Raw genomic sequence first — 15197 nt, 5'->3', positions numbered from 1 at the left:
AAAAAAAAATCTTTCGAGTAACACCTGCGCAGTCATAACTGCACAGGTGACCTCTCCGGTAGACCGTAGCGTGTATGGCTTATTATAATCCTTGTTACATACAAGCTTAGTTCTGTCTACTCTATTAAAGTTAGTTGACATTGCACCGCGACCGTGACGAAGCGATGGACTGCATTTTTAAATATTCAAAATTGGAACAGGCAGCCCAACACCGAAGGCAGCAAGTGTCAATTCAATGTAAAAATTCTTGTGTACATAATATAATAAAGTTAATATTTGAATAGATTTTATACTTATATAAAATTCTCGTGTCACAATGTTGGGCCGCGTACTCCTTCGAAACGGCTTTACTAATTTTAACCAAATTTTATATGCATATTCAGTGGGTCTGAGAATCGTGGGAGAGCCATGCTTCGGCACGAATGGGCTGGCTCGACCGGAGTTTTCGCCGAGTGAGTGAGTTTACCGGAGGCCCAATCCCCTACCCTATTCCCTTCCCTACCCTCCCCTATTCCCTTCCCTTCCATACCCTCCCCTATTACCCTATTCCCTCTTAAAGGCGGGCAACGCACCTGCAGCTCTGGGTAAGTATTATAAGTGCATTTGTTGAATACTTATATTAGTAAATTATTACAACTCGAGACTGACGACGACTATTATTTGTGCGACGGGATAGCGATGGCATGGTGACATACTTATTTAGTCACTTCAATAAAATAATACGGGCGAAATACATACCTTATATGGCCAAGAAACGTTTGCCGAGACAGCTAGTAATTTATATATTAACAACAACTAAAAATGCTTGCAAGCAACATAGTATCTATAATTCATAATGAGTTTAGGTTTTAGATCTCTGTATAATTTGATATGGCATCGAATTTTACACAGTTGTATGAGTGACGAACAATATTTTTTTCCAGAATTCCCATGGGATCTGAAGTCACGCGAAAGAGTTCTATTTTAGTAATGGAAAATTCCATTATCGATGTTTTTTGATGTAGTAGAAAGTACCGTATCCACTTATGATCGGCATTCTGCTATTGATTGTTTCGACCAAGTTAACTGGTATGAACTGGTTCCTACATAAAACCTCTGACAAAAAAAGAGGAATTAATTTAACGTGTTTATCTGTGTTTGAGTCTGTCCGTGGCTTTGTAGCATCCAAACAGGTAGAATCTGTTTTTTTATTTATTTATTGAAAGCTGACACGATGGAAACTGTTCTTAGCTTTAATTCATCATCATCAGCCAACTCAGTGCTGGAAAATTTGGGGTTCATCTCGTTACCAGTTAACAGTTTGCAAAAGAGTGTCCGCCCTTATAAAGCGAGACTTAAACTTAAACTTAACTTTAATGTAATTATTCCACAGTATAACATTGTAACTTTGACAATAAAACATGAATATAAAGTTAACAAGTTTAATATTTTACTCAATATTTCCTCTACAGAAATTATCTGTTAGCAAATAATCGACAAAATTAGTAGACGCAAACTTCTGCAGTTTTACAAAAAACTTCGCAACTTATGCTTTATAACTTATTAATTAATTGATATTTCCTTTTACATTCATCCGCTATATTTATGATTTTATTGGATATAATAATATTTAAGATAATTAAAAAAGTATTGACTGCAAAATCATATACATACTTTAAATCAACTCTCGTGCTTATAAAAAATTAAACAGTAGAAGAATTCGGGCCGAAAAAACACGTCAAGATATTCCAGAGAAGCTACGAATTTTTCAATGACATTAATTTAATTCTTTCCGTTTTTGAACTCCAAACAAAGCTCGGTCTTCCATATACTAAAATAGTTACATTTAGTAAAACATGCTGTCAGCGTCATTTTTCCTTAACGTAGTCCAAAAAAATCTATTTACAAAAGCGGCATCAAAAGTGTGGCTTTTCGAAAAATCCAGAATAATTTCGCCAGCATCCTGTATAATCATTATGCCTTTAACGAGGCTCGAGAGGAGTCATCAAAGCAACTGCTGCCGAGAGATCCTTCACTACTTTGAAATGTCCCTTGCAATCCACGCAGTTTTTTCTACTAATTAAAAAATCTACTTCTAACTCCTTTACTTAGAATGTACACAAACCGTTTCCGAGTTTCCGTAAATTATTATTAGAGAACTAACCCCGAAAAAGTAATTTACAATTTTATAAAATAACTAAAAATTAATATTTACGAACAATGTTATCATGATTTATTTGAAACAACTTTTGATTGGAATAGTTACTGAAAAACAGCGCTTCTTGATCCTAAAACAAATTTTCAATCTATTTTGTACGTTTTGCAAAATGTATTTTATTTACAATTTTATGATTGAAATCTTTAATCCCTAATCTTTTTCAACAAATGCAACTTGATATTTTCCTTACAATTTTTGAACGAATATAAGGATATATTGCATTTTTCCAATTTTATTTACATCCGTACGAATATAGTCGTATTTCTAAAACCCTTGTCACTAACCAAAAAACTAGAGCCATAGGAGGATTAAAAATATACGCACCGTCCGTCTGTCCGCGCGGAAACCGAAATATTGACACTACCTTTTTACATGCACATATTTAACATACCCCACATGGAGCAAAATAAAAATACCTTTTCTAGAATGTTTTGTTGAGGTACAATTTACTTGAGTTGTGTTTAAATAGCAACTAAAGTTACCACGCAGTTGTATTTTTAGTTGGCTAGAGGAGTTTGTGTTTTGTGTAGATAACTTAAGATGACTTTACTTTAATTGAGATAAATACAACCAACATACCTAATATCTTGCCGTTTTTTGTTTATGACTAATATCACAGAATATATATTTGCTAATATTAAAGCATGGACAGGGTTGATTTGCTAGATCGGTGGTACAATGTGAAGAAAAAAGTTAACACCAACAATGTAAAAAAATATACAACAATCACGATTTAATCAAACTTAAGTAGATAATTTGGCTTTGATTGTTTATTTTTAAATGGAATTATATTTAGCTGGCGTAGCATCAGAGGAGGGAAAATTTATATTCACTTCCGAGAATCAAGCGCGTGTAAAGAATTTCTCATGAGCTCTCAAATTTTTCCGATAGAAATTTATCCTCGATGACTGCTTGTTTAACTTCCCAATTTGTCAATCATCGTCTGTCACCGTTATTGCTGTTGGCCTGTTAGAAGAAAGAAAAAATATATTTTTTGTTACATGCAATACTGAATCATTCCGTATGTAAATGAGACTTTCACCAATGTCTGTTAGTGTTACCAGCTTGTTAAAGTGACGTCTTCTCATTTATTCCTACGAGAAAGGGGAAAGGCAACCAGATACTAATTCGAGCATTAACTTTAACAGATGTTGGTAAATTTTTTCCTTAATTCTTCAAGCCCCATAAGAGCACCAGTGATCGCGAGTACAATAGAACATAAAAGCATTTCCTGGAATCTGCGATCGAAGTATTAATCTGTCAAATGGTCATAAATGAATCATCTTGGTGCCACATTTAGATTACAGTTTTGTATCAATCAAAACAAAGAAGAAGAGATCAATGATTTAACTTGGTTTGAATATGAGAATACCTTCTCCTCTATCTAATTATATAAAACTCAAAGGTGATCTATCAATGCACAGCCCAAACCACTGGACGGATCGGGCTGAAATTTGGCATGCAGGTAGATGATATGACGTAGGCATCCGCTAAGAAAGAATTTTGATCAATTATACCTCCATGGGGTTAAAATAGGTGATGAAAGTTTGAATATAATAATACTTCTTAACGCAAGCGAAGCCGCAGGCAAAAACTCGTACAAAATATAACAGAAAATAACCGTAAGATTCTGTTATATTTCATGCCGCTCTTTCCCAAATATTTTAGTCTTTAAACCATTTCAAAACTTGATAAAACGAACCGAACGTTATGTAAGTACATTTATGTACAAAACCCGTATACTTCACAGGTCCAAATCCATGTTTGTTCAATAGCTTGTTGGTGCACGGTGTGCGAACTGATTGGAGGTATGTTATGATATTTTATTTTCTAAATACCGTTTTCCCAGTTTTGTTTGAAGCCCTCAAATAAACGATTCAGTAAAGGCACATATAGAGTGTAAACAAAATATAACGAATCGTTTTATTTGTGGTTATTATAATACGCATCTAGATTCCCTGGACTTGGAAATGCTTCAGTTTATAAAATCAAACACTATCTTCAAGTTGACGAGAAATAAATGGATAATTGGAAACAAATTACTTAAAATATATATAAATATAACTTAATTTTCAATTTTGTCGTCTCTCTCGGGAACAGCAGGATGGCAGAAACGGTTTGGCTAGTTTTAGACTTGAAATGCTTGTGAAAGTCCAGTTGATACGAAGTTCACCGGCTAATCTTTTTTAAGTGAACTTCTTTTTAAGGATGGGTAAAGAATTTAAACACACCTGAAAGAAATTTTTTTGAATTTAAAATTCGTACCTAAGGAAGGAAAATAAAGATTCGTTTTCAGTACGGTTTATTAAATTGACCACCGTAATATAGCCTTATGGTTTGTTGTAACCGCATAAAAGTTTTTATTGCATAATTGAAGGGTTACAGTGCAGTTCCCCTGAGTGCCATCATGAAGTGGACTTTTGATGTGAGGGGTAGATAGGCCTTGATTTGATCATACAACATTTTAGAATATTGAATAGTTTTGTCGGGAAAGGCAAGTTCTGCACGTCATTGTGTCTTCAACGTCGTCAAAATTTGATAAAAACTGAAGTTTTTTTTATAAAATGGCGTGGCGTGTAAAGTGTATTATATTAAACTAGAGATCGCCCAATGGTCGAAATTCGACCTAAGTTTCAACGACATTAGGACTACTCCCTATATTTTGTAAAAAATATTGACTTTATCATATTTTTTTTCAACTCCTGGGACTCAGCTGATCTCAGACTAGCCGTGTAAGCATTGTCTAATAGTATCTAAGATTCAATAAAAAAACTATAATCCATTTTCAATTTGTCACCTTGTTGTCAACAGACTTCAACCATAAATAAAAGAGTATAATTCGTATGTATAGGTTTGTCACTCAAAAATCTGTCATTTTTCCTAGTAGTTGTGTCGTAGTGTGTGTAACGTTTTATTTGTTAAAAATATATATGATAAAAGCATTATTTTAAAATAATATTAACTCGATGCATTCCTTCATCATATAAACTATAACTGTGCAAAATTTCATTCACCTACGTTTCCCCATTTTTCGTCAAAAGGGTTACAAAGTTTTTGGCTCACGTATTAATATATAGACAAGAGTTTGACATGCTCTTAATAAAATTATACGTAATGACATTTTCAATGAAATAGACTAAATACTAAGAATGATCGCGCTTTTAAAATACTACAATAATTACGAAACTATTATAATTATTAAATATTACGTGTAAAATTAGTTCTAGACAGGCGATACTGAGAATCAGACACGTACGAACATACATCATACGTTATGAAAGTAGTGCTAATGCCCAATTAACCCTATTTCCTACCCTTGGTACGTTTTGCCCTTATTGTTTGAGACATATGGTCGAGTTTGACCCAGCTCGGTTCGGCGAAGTACGTTTGTCACGTTTTTAATTAATATACGATGGGTAGAGCCGCACGCACACGCTTTTTGTTTTAGTAGAGCCATCAATTGTAGTCATATAACGAAATAAACATGTTACGCGGTGATGTAGGGTTAAAAATTACAAAGGCCATTGTTTAGGACGTTTTAACACAATGAAGATAGGGTAATACGACAATAATGTCGCCTTCAGTACCTGAGAAAAGGTATTGCATTACCTATCAATTATTATTATCAGCCTACAGTGTCTGCTAGGCAAAGGCCTCCCCTCTTTCTTTCCAAAGTTCACGATCCTGTGATGTTGTTGGCCACTCTTTATCAAACGCATCTAATTCGTCGCGCCACCTTTTCTTGGGTCGGACTCTGTTACGCCGTGTACCTCCCTAAACCTATCAATGGTTATTTTAAAATATGGTAATAAGTAATAACTCAAAAATGCGGGGTTTTCTTGGAATAAAGGTAGGCTAGATATTTTTTCCAAAGATAAGCTGCAATATTCTAAAATGCATACAGAATTTTAGAATATTACAGCTGTTAGAAGAATGTTGTAGTTTAGAAGCTTTCCCATTCGTTTAAGAGGCTTTACATAGTTCAATCTATAAATAAAATACTAAATCGAGGCACAAGACTGCATAAAAAGTGTGCAATTTTGTATAAAAACCCCGTAGTAGAGCCACTATTTTCACACCAATAAAATTAAGTAGATACATCTAGTTACTTAAATTGCGTATGAAATCCAATTATCAATAATTTAATAATGGAACAACACGAAATATTATATTCATTTGGCCCGGCGTCCTTTAAAAATAAAGTCCGTTGAAAGTACGTGCGGGTTTTACGAATCAAAATGGCCGCCATGTATTCCGAACACGGCGGGAAAGGGTAGAAGTTATCTTTGTGTAATCTCGGCGACTTAGGACAGTAAATAATTTTTATTTACTAGTCAATTGAGAGATATATTGAGAAAAACGTTAGCCATAAGTCTGTTAACAAAACTTAAAAAAAATGCTTAGAACAACCGATCGTAACCATTCCGCCGTACTCGGAGACATTTAATTATGATTAACCTTCAATTTAATGAAGAGATTGACAGATGATGTATGGGGCTTATGTCAAAATTTTGAATTAAGTAATTACATATTTTAAGTAATTATGTTCCACTCTGAGTGCGGCAGATTATCTTTTAAGACACAAAGTAATTGAAACAATATTATGTGAAAACAAAATGATTGGTCTATCGCTTAGCGAAGCGAGGCCAATATTATATCATGGCATTGAATCTGTTTATTATTTACCTTCATTAACCGATACCAATATGTGACTTTTTAAAATCTTCATGGTAATAAGTCTTGAGTTGTTAAGAGGGCGACTAACCCCAAAAACCAAACATCGTCCTTCTCTCTTCACACTCACGCCCGTCTTTCTAATGCCAGGTGAAAATTAGATGCATCTTTGTGATTTTTTTCTGTCGAGAAAATTTTAAGATACCGTGTTTTTGCTCCGATCGAATCCTCGGAAATATAATGTATATATCGACACATTAGGGTTAGTCCCCCCCCCCCCCCCCTTAACTACATATTCAGAGTACAGCAATACATAATAGAACAAGGCTTTTCTGCGTACAATTTTGATATTCATCGAATGCACATATGAAAAGTCGTATTAAATGGAACACAATATTGTGTTTATAAAGTTGCAAAATGCGTACATTAGTAACAATGGTAAATGTATAAAGGAAGAAGGTACGCAGTAAAGAGTATTTACGAAACAAAGCACGCGTTGTTCTAAAAGGGAGGCTTTTCAAAACGCCTACTATGGTAAAGGGTTGTTTTATACAATTTCAAATTTTATGTTATTAAATATACATATTTATTTTGATTATAAATACGAAAGTGTGTCTGTCTGTCGTAACGTGTGTTAATGTATTGTAGTTTTCATTTTTACCGACACTCCCAGAGTGCAACCGATTTTTTTCAGCCCACGGCTTATGCGTTTTTTCGGGTTCTCTACCCAAAGGGTGACAACGGGACCCTATTCATGAGACTTCGATGTCTGTCTGTCTGTCTGTCTGTCTCCAGGCTGTATCTCAAGAACCGCTAGAGTTCTGAAATTTTCACAGATTGTGTATATCTGTTACCGCTATAACAATAAATACTAAAAACAAAATAAAATTAATATTTAAAGGGGGCTCCGATACAACAAACGTGATTTTTTTGCTCGATATCAATAATGGCAACAGATAGACACTTGATACTTTCACAAAGGCCTTAATTGTATGTCTACTCTAATATTTAAGAATAATAATAAAATAAAATAAAAAATTAAGGGGGGCTCCCATACAAAAACACAATTCTTGGCCTATGTTTTCTCCTTAACAGTACGGAACCCTTCGTGCGCGAGTCCGACTCGCACTTGGCCGTTTTTTTTCAGCCCACGGCTTATGCGTTTGTACATTTATAGGAGTACCTCAATACAAGTATTATCATAAGCACAAAACATCCTTTTTCAACCGATTTTCCCAAAGTGTATCACATAGAAATACAGTTATTTCAATCTGTCGTTTTGTAGAAGTACCTTAAGTATTATCATAAGCACAAAGCAACCTGCTGAACAAACGTTTAAAGTTTTTACTGAGCAAGTGAGCGCGACTGTAGGAGTTTATACGGTGCAGGTCGGTACAATAACACAGATGTTCGATCTTTATTCCCAGCTGTAGAATATTCTTTTACGGCGTCATTTTGTTGTTCAGAGTTTGTCCTGTAAATATACCTTTGAGTATTGCAAGCCCTTTGACTTGGCCAGTGTTTATCAACGTGTAGGTCGCGAACCCGTGGAGGGTCGCAAAGTTTCTGTAGGGGGATTGCCAGAGATTGAAAGAACTATTTCAGTAAATAAAACAATAAAGATCGAAAGATTGGTATATTAAGTAGAATAATTTTGACAAAAGGATAATTATGTATACTCATAAACATACAACATATATTACAAAAAGCAACGGGTGAGGACTGGGGGTATTTTTTATTCCAGGGGGGTCGCATTATAAAAAAAATTCAAGACACTGACCTTGGCTATACAAAGGTTAGTGTTACAACTTACAAATTATCACTGAAAGGTAAGGAATATGATTGCGACGTTATGCGCTTTAATGGAAAAATGGAAAAAATATTTGGCTGAGATATGAAGTAACCTAAAAAACCTATAATAGGGTGTTACAAATCTATGGACCTATTTCACGACTTCCTGATAAAGTGCCGGATAGGTTATCCACAACTTATTTGACAGATTCTCCATACTCTATCTGTATTGTTAAGTGGTGGATAGCCTATCCAGCACTTATCTGGAAGTAGTGAAACAGGCCCTAAGTGATAATAGTTTAGGAAGTGTATGTATTCCTTGTAAAGAGGTCAAACTGATTCGTGAAAGTAACAGCGCTAAAAGACCATTTTTTTATTTGTATGGGCAAATCTATAATGCTGGAGCGCTTGCTCATACAAATCACAAAAACAATTGCTCTGTAACGCTGCTACTTTCACGGTGAACTCTAAACAAGGAAAACCGTGGTAAATAATGCATATTTTATTATATGAAAAACATTAAAATATAACGGTTGGGTCGCAAAAAAACGCTCCACAATGCATTTGCAGCTCGAAATTGAAACAGACAAAGAGAATATAATTTTCTTATTGCATTAGTTTGATGCCTTGAATTCCGTCTCATTACCTTCTAAACTAATACTAATATATTTAGCAACACAATAACATAATTAGACTGGAAAATATATACATTGTTGTGTTCTGCACAGTGAACTATAAACAGAGTGAACTAATGTCTTCTTATAAAAGTTGTACAATACATTCCTTTAATACTCTTTACCGCTCAGTTGGCTCGGGTTTGTTCGAGCAAGAAATTTGGCAACGCGGCGGCTCTATTTTAACATTTAAACCTTAAAAATTAGTCGAGTATACTATTAAATAGGCTCACAATTACCATAAAATTACAATGTTCTTGTTGTGTGATAAACTGACCTGTTTCAGGATATAATATAATAGCTTAAATTGTGTCTGATGCATTTAATACATGATGATGTCCGCAATTATGCCTCCGTGGTCTAGTGGTACAGAGCGCGGCTCTTGAGTCGGATGTCGTGGGTTCGATTCCCGCGTTGGAAACATATTATTTCCAAGTTTGGTTAGGACAATGCAGGCTGATTGATCACCTGATTATCTGACAAGTAAGATGATCCATGCGTCGGATGGGTATGTAAAAGTCGGTCCTGCGCCTGATCTCTTGCCGGTCGTGTCAGTCTTCCGTCTCACTGGGTTATGAGAGTAAAGGAATAGAGAGCGCTCTTGTGTACTGCGCACACACTTGGGCACTATAAAATTACTCCTGCGTAGCTGGCCTGGTTTCAATGAAACCAGCCACCGTCACCGAAACCGGTGCGGAAACTATTATATTATTAGGTCCGCAACTACATTGCGCAAAAATTCACTTACCGCGCGGGAATCGTACATTTTTCCGGGACAAAAAGTATCCTATGTCGTTTCCCGGGACTCAAAGTATCTCCATACCAAATTTCAGCAAAATCGGTCAAGTGATTTGGGCGTGAGGAGGTAACAGACAGACAGACAGACACACTTTCGCATTTAAAATATTAGTGTGGATATAATATAAAGTTAATAAGATTTTTTTAAAAGGAGCAACATTCGTAGAGTCTGTCGTAGCGCGCTACGGTTTCGTAGCAAGTTCGTAGCGATTGCTACGCCATGAGTGGCCATGACATGCGAAATATTATACTTTTGTTTTTTTTTCTATTATTAGATACAAATTGTTATTTAATATTATAGTCCTTAGTTCCTTTAAATTATTGGATATTTTTTACTTTGTAAGTGCAAATGCATATTTTTTCGCTAACAGAGTTTAGGATAGCATATACTGTTAACGTATTTGTCACACCAATTTTGAACTCTTTACTATCCATCATGACTAAAAATACTCAGAAAATCAACTTTTTCTGAGCCTAATTAACGCTTAAAAGACTCACAAAATGGTGGCAAAAACGTAATTCTCCCAAGAAACAGGCAAGGTGTAAGGATATTGTGTACAGCTGTAATATTCACCGCACGTGCATCGTCCACGAACAATATTACTGCGAGCAATGTATGACGTAATTTCGTTACACAGAGGGAATTGGACAATTTAATGAAAGTTTTGTCTAGCATTGTTAAGTCTGAGTATTGGTGATGTCGATTTTACGGTACAGAAGAAACTGCAGTTCAAAAGAAATATAAAACACTAAGAGTGACCGCAGACTTACAATTTCAAGTTGGCCAAACAAATCGCATAGTACACCAATAGCTATAGCAACTTATGAGAGCTCTCACATTGCATTTTTTTTATGAAACATGGGGACAAACGAGCAAACGGGTCACCTGATGGAAAGCAACTTCCGTCGCCCATGGACACTCGCAGCATCAGAAGAGCTGCAAGTGCGTTGCCGGCCTTTTAAGAGGGAATAGGATAATAGGGGAGGATAGGGAAGGGAAGGGAATAGGGGAAAGTAGGGAAAGGAATAGGGTAGGGGATTGGGCCTCCGGTAAACTCTCTCACTCGGCGAAATACAGCGCAAGCGTCGTCGAAGTCGAGCCGGCCCATTCATGCCAAGCATGGCTCTCCCACGTATGCATCCAACTAAATTGTACAGTTACAATACAATAATTGTATTGTACAACTAAATAATTGGACATCAATCGTATAAGAACCGCGATTCCTTTCCGATTACCTACAAATTAAAAAGTTTTCCGATTAAATTGTGAAGCGCAATTTAGTTGTACGACAGTCGACCAACTTGAAATTATAAGTATCGCTCTAAATGTTGCCTAGAGGTGGCTTTCCGATCCTCGTGACAAGCGACCACCTTATGGCTGCGTAGAAACTGTTACGCCAGTATGTTATATTTTTAATAAAAGACTAGCGGACCCGGCAAACGTTGTTTTTCCATAATTATATTTTTTTTTTTCTAGTACCAATATAAAAAGTAGATAAAAACCAATTTTCAGGCCTAACGAATGTACATACAAAATTTCATTTATATCGGTTGAGCCGTTTTGGAGGAAGTCGCACACAAACACTGTGACACGAGAATTTTATATACTAGAAGTAAAACTAGCTGACTTACATACACAGTCGAATTACAGGAAGCGCACATCGCTACTGCTTTTAATAGTTAAAACAAGTGTCTTTTACCCAATATTAATGTCTTAACATACGAGTATAAAATTTGACGACCTCTGTGGCTCAATTGATTAAGTGTGTGGCAGCTCAAGCCGGGGGTCGCGGGTTTGAATCCCGCCGACGGAACAAAAAGTTTTCAATGTTCCCGGGTCTGGATGTGTATTAAATATGTGTATGATATTATAAAAAATCTTAAATATATGTATAGTATTAAAGTATATTAAATATATTTCCGTTGTCTGGTACCTGTAACACAAGTCCTTCAGGTACTTAGCACGGGGCCAGACTGACGTGGTGTGAAGCGTCCATTGATATTATTATTATAACCAAAACCGTCTGATGACAGTCTTATAAGAACCATAACATTTGTTGCCAAGACAAAATATTATGATTTCATCCTTCAAAATGGCTAACCGCATACACCCTTGCTTTTATAACCTTGCTTTTAGCCATCCTTTTAGCAACTTACACTATTTATGCGATTTCTAAAGACAAACTTTGTATTTGGACGTATATACTAGCACTTAAGAAAACTTGGATAGATTCAAAAGTGGTCGGCGAGCTTGATCGCTTTTTACTACATCTCCATAAGCAATCTGGCTCGGATTCCTTTGGGTAAACTTGGAGAACTTTCCAAAGGTTAAATCAGAGTGACATCTCAATCCGAATCAATTATTACTGTCTCATTATTATTTGCTGAAGGCAATTCGCACGTTTCGAACGCAGTAATGTCAGGTTTATGATGTTTATTTGCCGATGTTTTTACTAGATTTGCTAAGGCCAAAATATTAACCAATCAACAATGCTGTTGAATCAATTAACTCCTGCCAAAAACACTTAGAAAGTAGAAACTTATTATCAGGCATCAACCGCGAAGATTTTCGCCTAGATGTACGGAAACGCATCGTTTATTTATCTTTTGTTGTGTATGCTCGTTATTTTGTAAAATTCTTAAGTGTGGCAACAATTTTTAATTGATTTTTTTTAGGTTCCACTTTAATTAATTTATAGTTTACTTACCTTTAATTTTCTGAGCGAGTAACGTTTATTATCGGTTTGAGGAGCGCCTTATTTCAATCGATTGCATAATTTATATAGTCCTATAAATGGAGGTTTAAGCGATTAAGGTCTTATTGTTTGTATATAGAGATTAATCGATTCAATTATCGTTAATATTGTCGATCTGTAGACAATGCTGAGTAAATCGACAATTGTTTCACTAAGTAGATTATAGGCATGAACGGCTTAAATACATTTCATGTAAATAACCAACATTCTTTCAACTTTTCAATTATCCGAATACAGCGAAGCAAAGAAAATCAAAAAAAGGTTATAACAAAAACAATATCTATGTAATTTAGGGTTACTTAAATATTTTTGAAAATCATCTTCTACCTTAACGATCCGATTTTAACGAATAAAACATCAACAGATAACAAAAATATTTTTTTATTTACTTAATTGATTTATATTCAACTTCAGAATTTTAAATGGGCAACGAAACAACTGATCGTAACATACTACCGCCTGGTCTCCATTAAACCATCTACCCTATTAAAACTACATAATATTTAAGGAAAGAATGAAACGGAAATCAATAATCTGCTTAGTGCTTATGTTTTCCTAATATGAATTGGTAAGACAGGCGACGATAGGACATAAATGGGCCATTCAGAAATGAACTCTAAACCCACAGACTAAGTTATTGTTTTGAATATAGCATACGTGTGTTGTTAAAGCCTGTTTTTCCGTAACAGAAAACGCAATATGATATTTAATTACCGATAAATAAATAATTACCCATTAGAAAATTATAAAACATTCATAATTAGTAATTAGAAAAGTTTAATTCTTACGCAGTATAACGTAATAAAAATAATTATATTTATTAATTATAAATTTTTAAGATGTAAAAATATATATAATATTTTAAAAAGCATAAAATATACAAATAAACTATTCATTTCAAATACTGTAAGTTACAAACAAAGAGTAGCAATTTGCATGCAGAGCGTCTTAATCATAATCTAAAGATCCGCTTAAAGTAAAATACTTAAATATTATTAAAAGTAAGTGTTCTCACTAACCTAAGCTGTCGGAGCTCGAACAAGTGGTGCTAGAGAACGCCAGCACAGCGAAAAGTAAACAAGCCGGAGAACACATTTTAAAATCCACTGTTGTCTACCGAAAAACCGCTCAAAAAGTCCCCCTCCACATAGTCACTTCAGTAGCTCAAACTACGAAAAAGTTCCCAATTAATCAAGTCATCCACACTCATTAAAAATTATTCGATTAAATTCACAAACTTCATCGAAGAAAATAATTAAAAAATCAAAACGTCAAACGCAGTAATTAAAGTTTTTAGTTCGTCATTTAAATCACGGAGCGAACTGGCTGCTAACAAAAAACCATAACACAAACACAATTAAAAATAAAACATTCGAAATTCAAAAATTCGAAAATTAAGCCGTTAATGTTGCGCGGGAAAAGCTCGCGCGAGAGGTCACTAGTGAGCGCGCACGTGGTCTTATTTATCTGTAAACAAGCGGCGTGGCGACTGGCGACTACAGCTGCGGACGTCGGACTGACGCAGCCGGTGCCCGCCATTCACTGGTCACCGGCCCATCAATTGCGCCTGACGTTTCAATAAACCCCCTTTTTCTCTGGTGGTAATTAAGGAGCTCTAATAATTAATGGAACGGTGTGGTAGCGCAATTTTCCCGGTCTCGAGCAAACTCAGATCTCGTGTAATTAATGTCGAGAATTGCTTAAATTTTATTATTCCTTTTTTAAAACGAATTACGTCTAATGATTGGCCACCGTAAAACAAATTGCTTTTCTATTGATTCCTTTTCGGTTTGCGAGCGTAAATACGTACGGTTATTATGTACCTACTTCAATTACAAATCACATTTTGGACTTGTAAATAATTTTAATATATTATCAGATATCGAGGCAATAGTTTCACATAGAATAGGATATACGTCTTCTTTATAGCGTGTTTATGTGATGTTTATGCGACCTTAATAAGACGTATTGTTGTCTCACAATGGAGATAATGTTTCACCTTTTAGCGCTATTACGCGATAAATCTTGAGGAAATCGAATGCAAATAGCGGGATATGTATGCGTGGGAGACCTTTGGGCAATATCCAATTTCATACACAGTCAAAAAAATCTCGATATTTCCTATGAGGATTTGGTAGTCACTGATATTTATACATGGCTTATGACATCACAGCTATTTAATAGGCATGGAAAAGACCTTTTATAGATATCCAAGTTCATATTGTATGTCAAAAATTCTTGAAACTTTCAAAATTAAAAAATGACTGATTAATTTTAATCATGGTAACATTAATTAATTTAGACCAT

At 35.1% G+C, this 15197-nt stretch overlaps 1 protein-coding gene across 1 annotated transcript in view; it reads right to left on the bottom strand.

Moving 5' to 3' along the window:
- LOC121732726 (protein eva-1 homolog C-like) overlaps positions 1-14018 on the bottom strand; it is a 54120-nt gene extending 40102 nt beyond the window's left edge. Inside the window, exon 1 of the mRNA XM_042122680.1 lies at positions 13910-14018. Within this exon, the coding sequence (XP_041978614.1) occupies positions 13910-13985 (76 nt within the window). The 5' untranslated portion in view covers positions 13986-14018. The remainder of the gene's footprint in view (positions 1-13909) is intronic.
- Between the last annotated feature and the right edge of the window lie 1179 nt (positions 14019-15197).

This window comes from Aricia agestis, chromosome 12 (genome assembly GCF_905147365.1).
Source record: "Aricia agestis chromosome 12, ilAriAges1.1, whole genome shotgun sequence".
Classification (NCBI taxonomy): Eukaryota; Metazoa; Arthropoda; class Insecta; order Lepidoptera; family Lycaenidae; genus Aricia; species Aricia agestis.
This window is presented reverse-complemented; position numbering and strand designations above follow the sequence as displayed.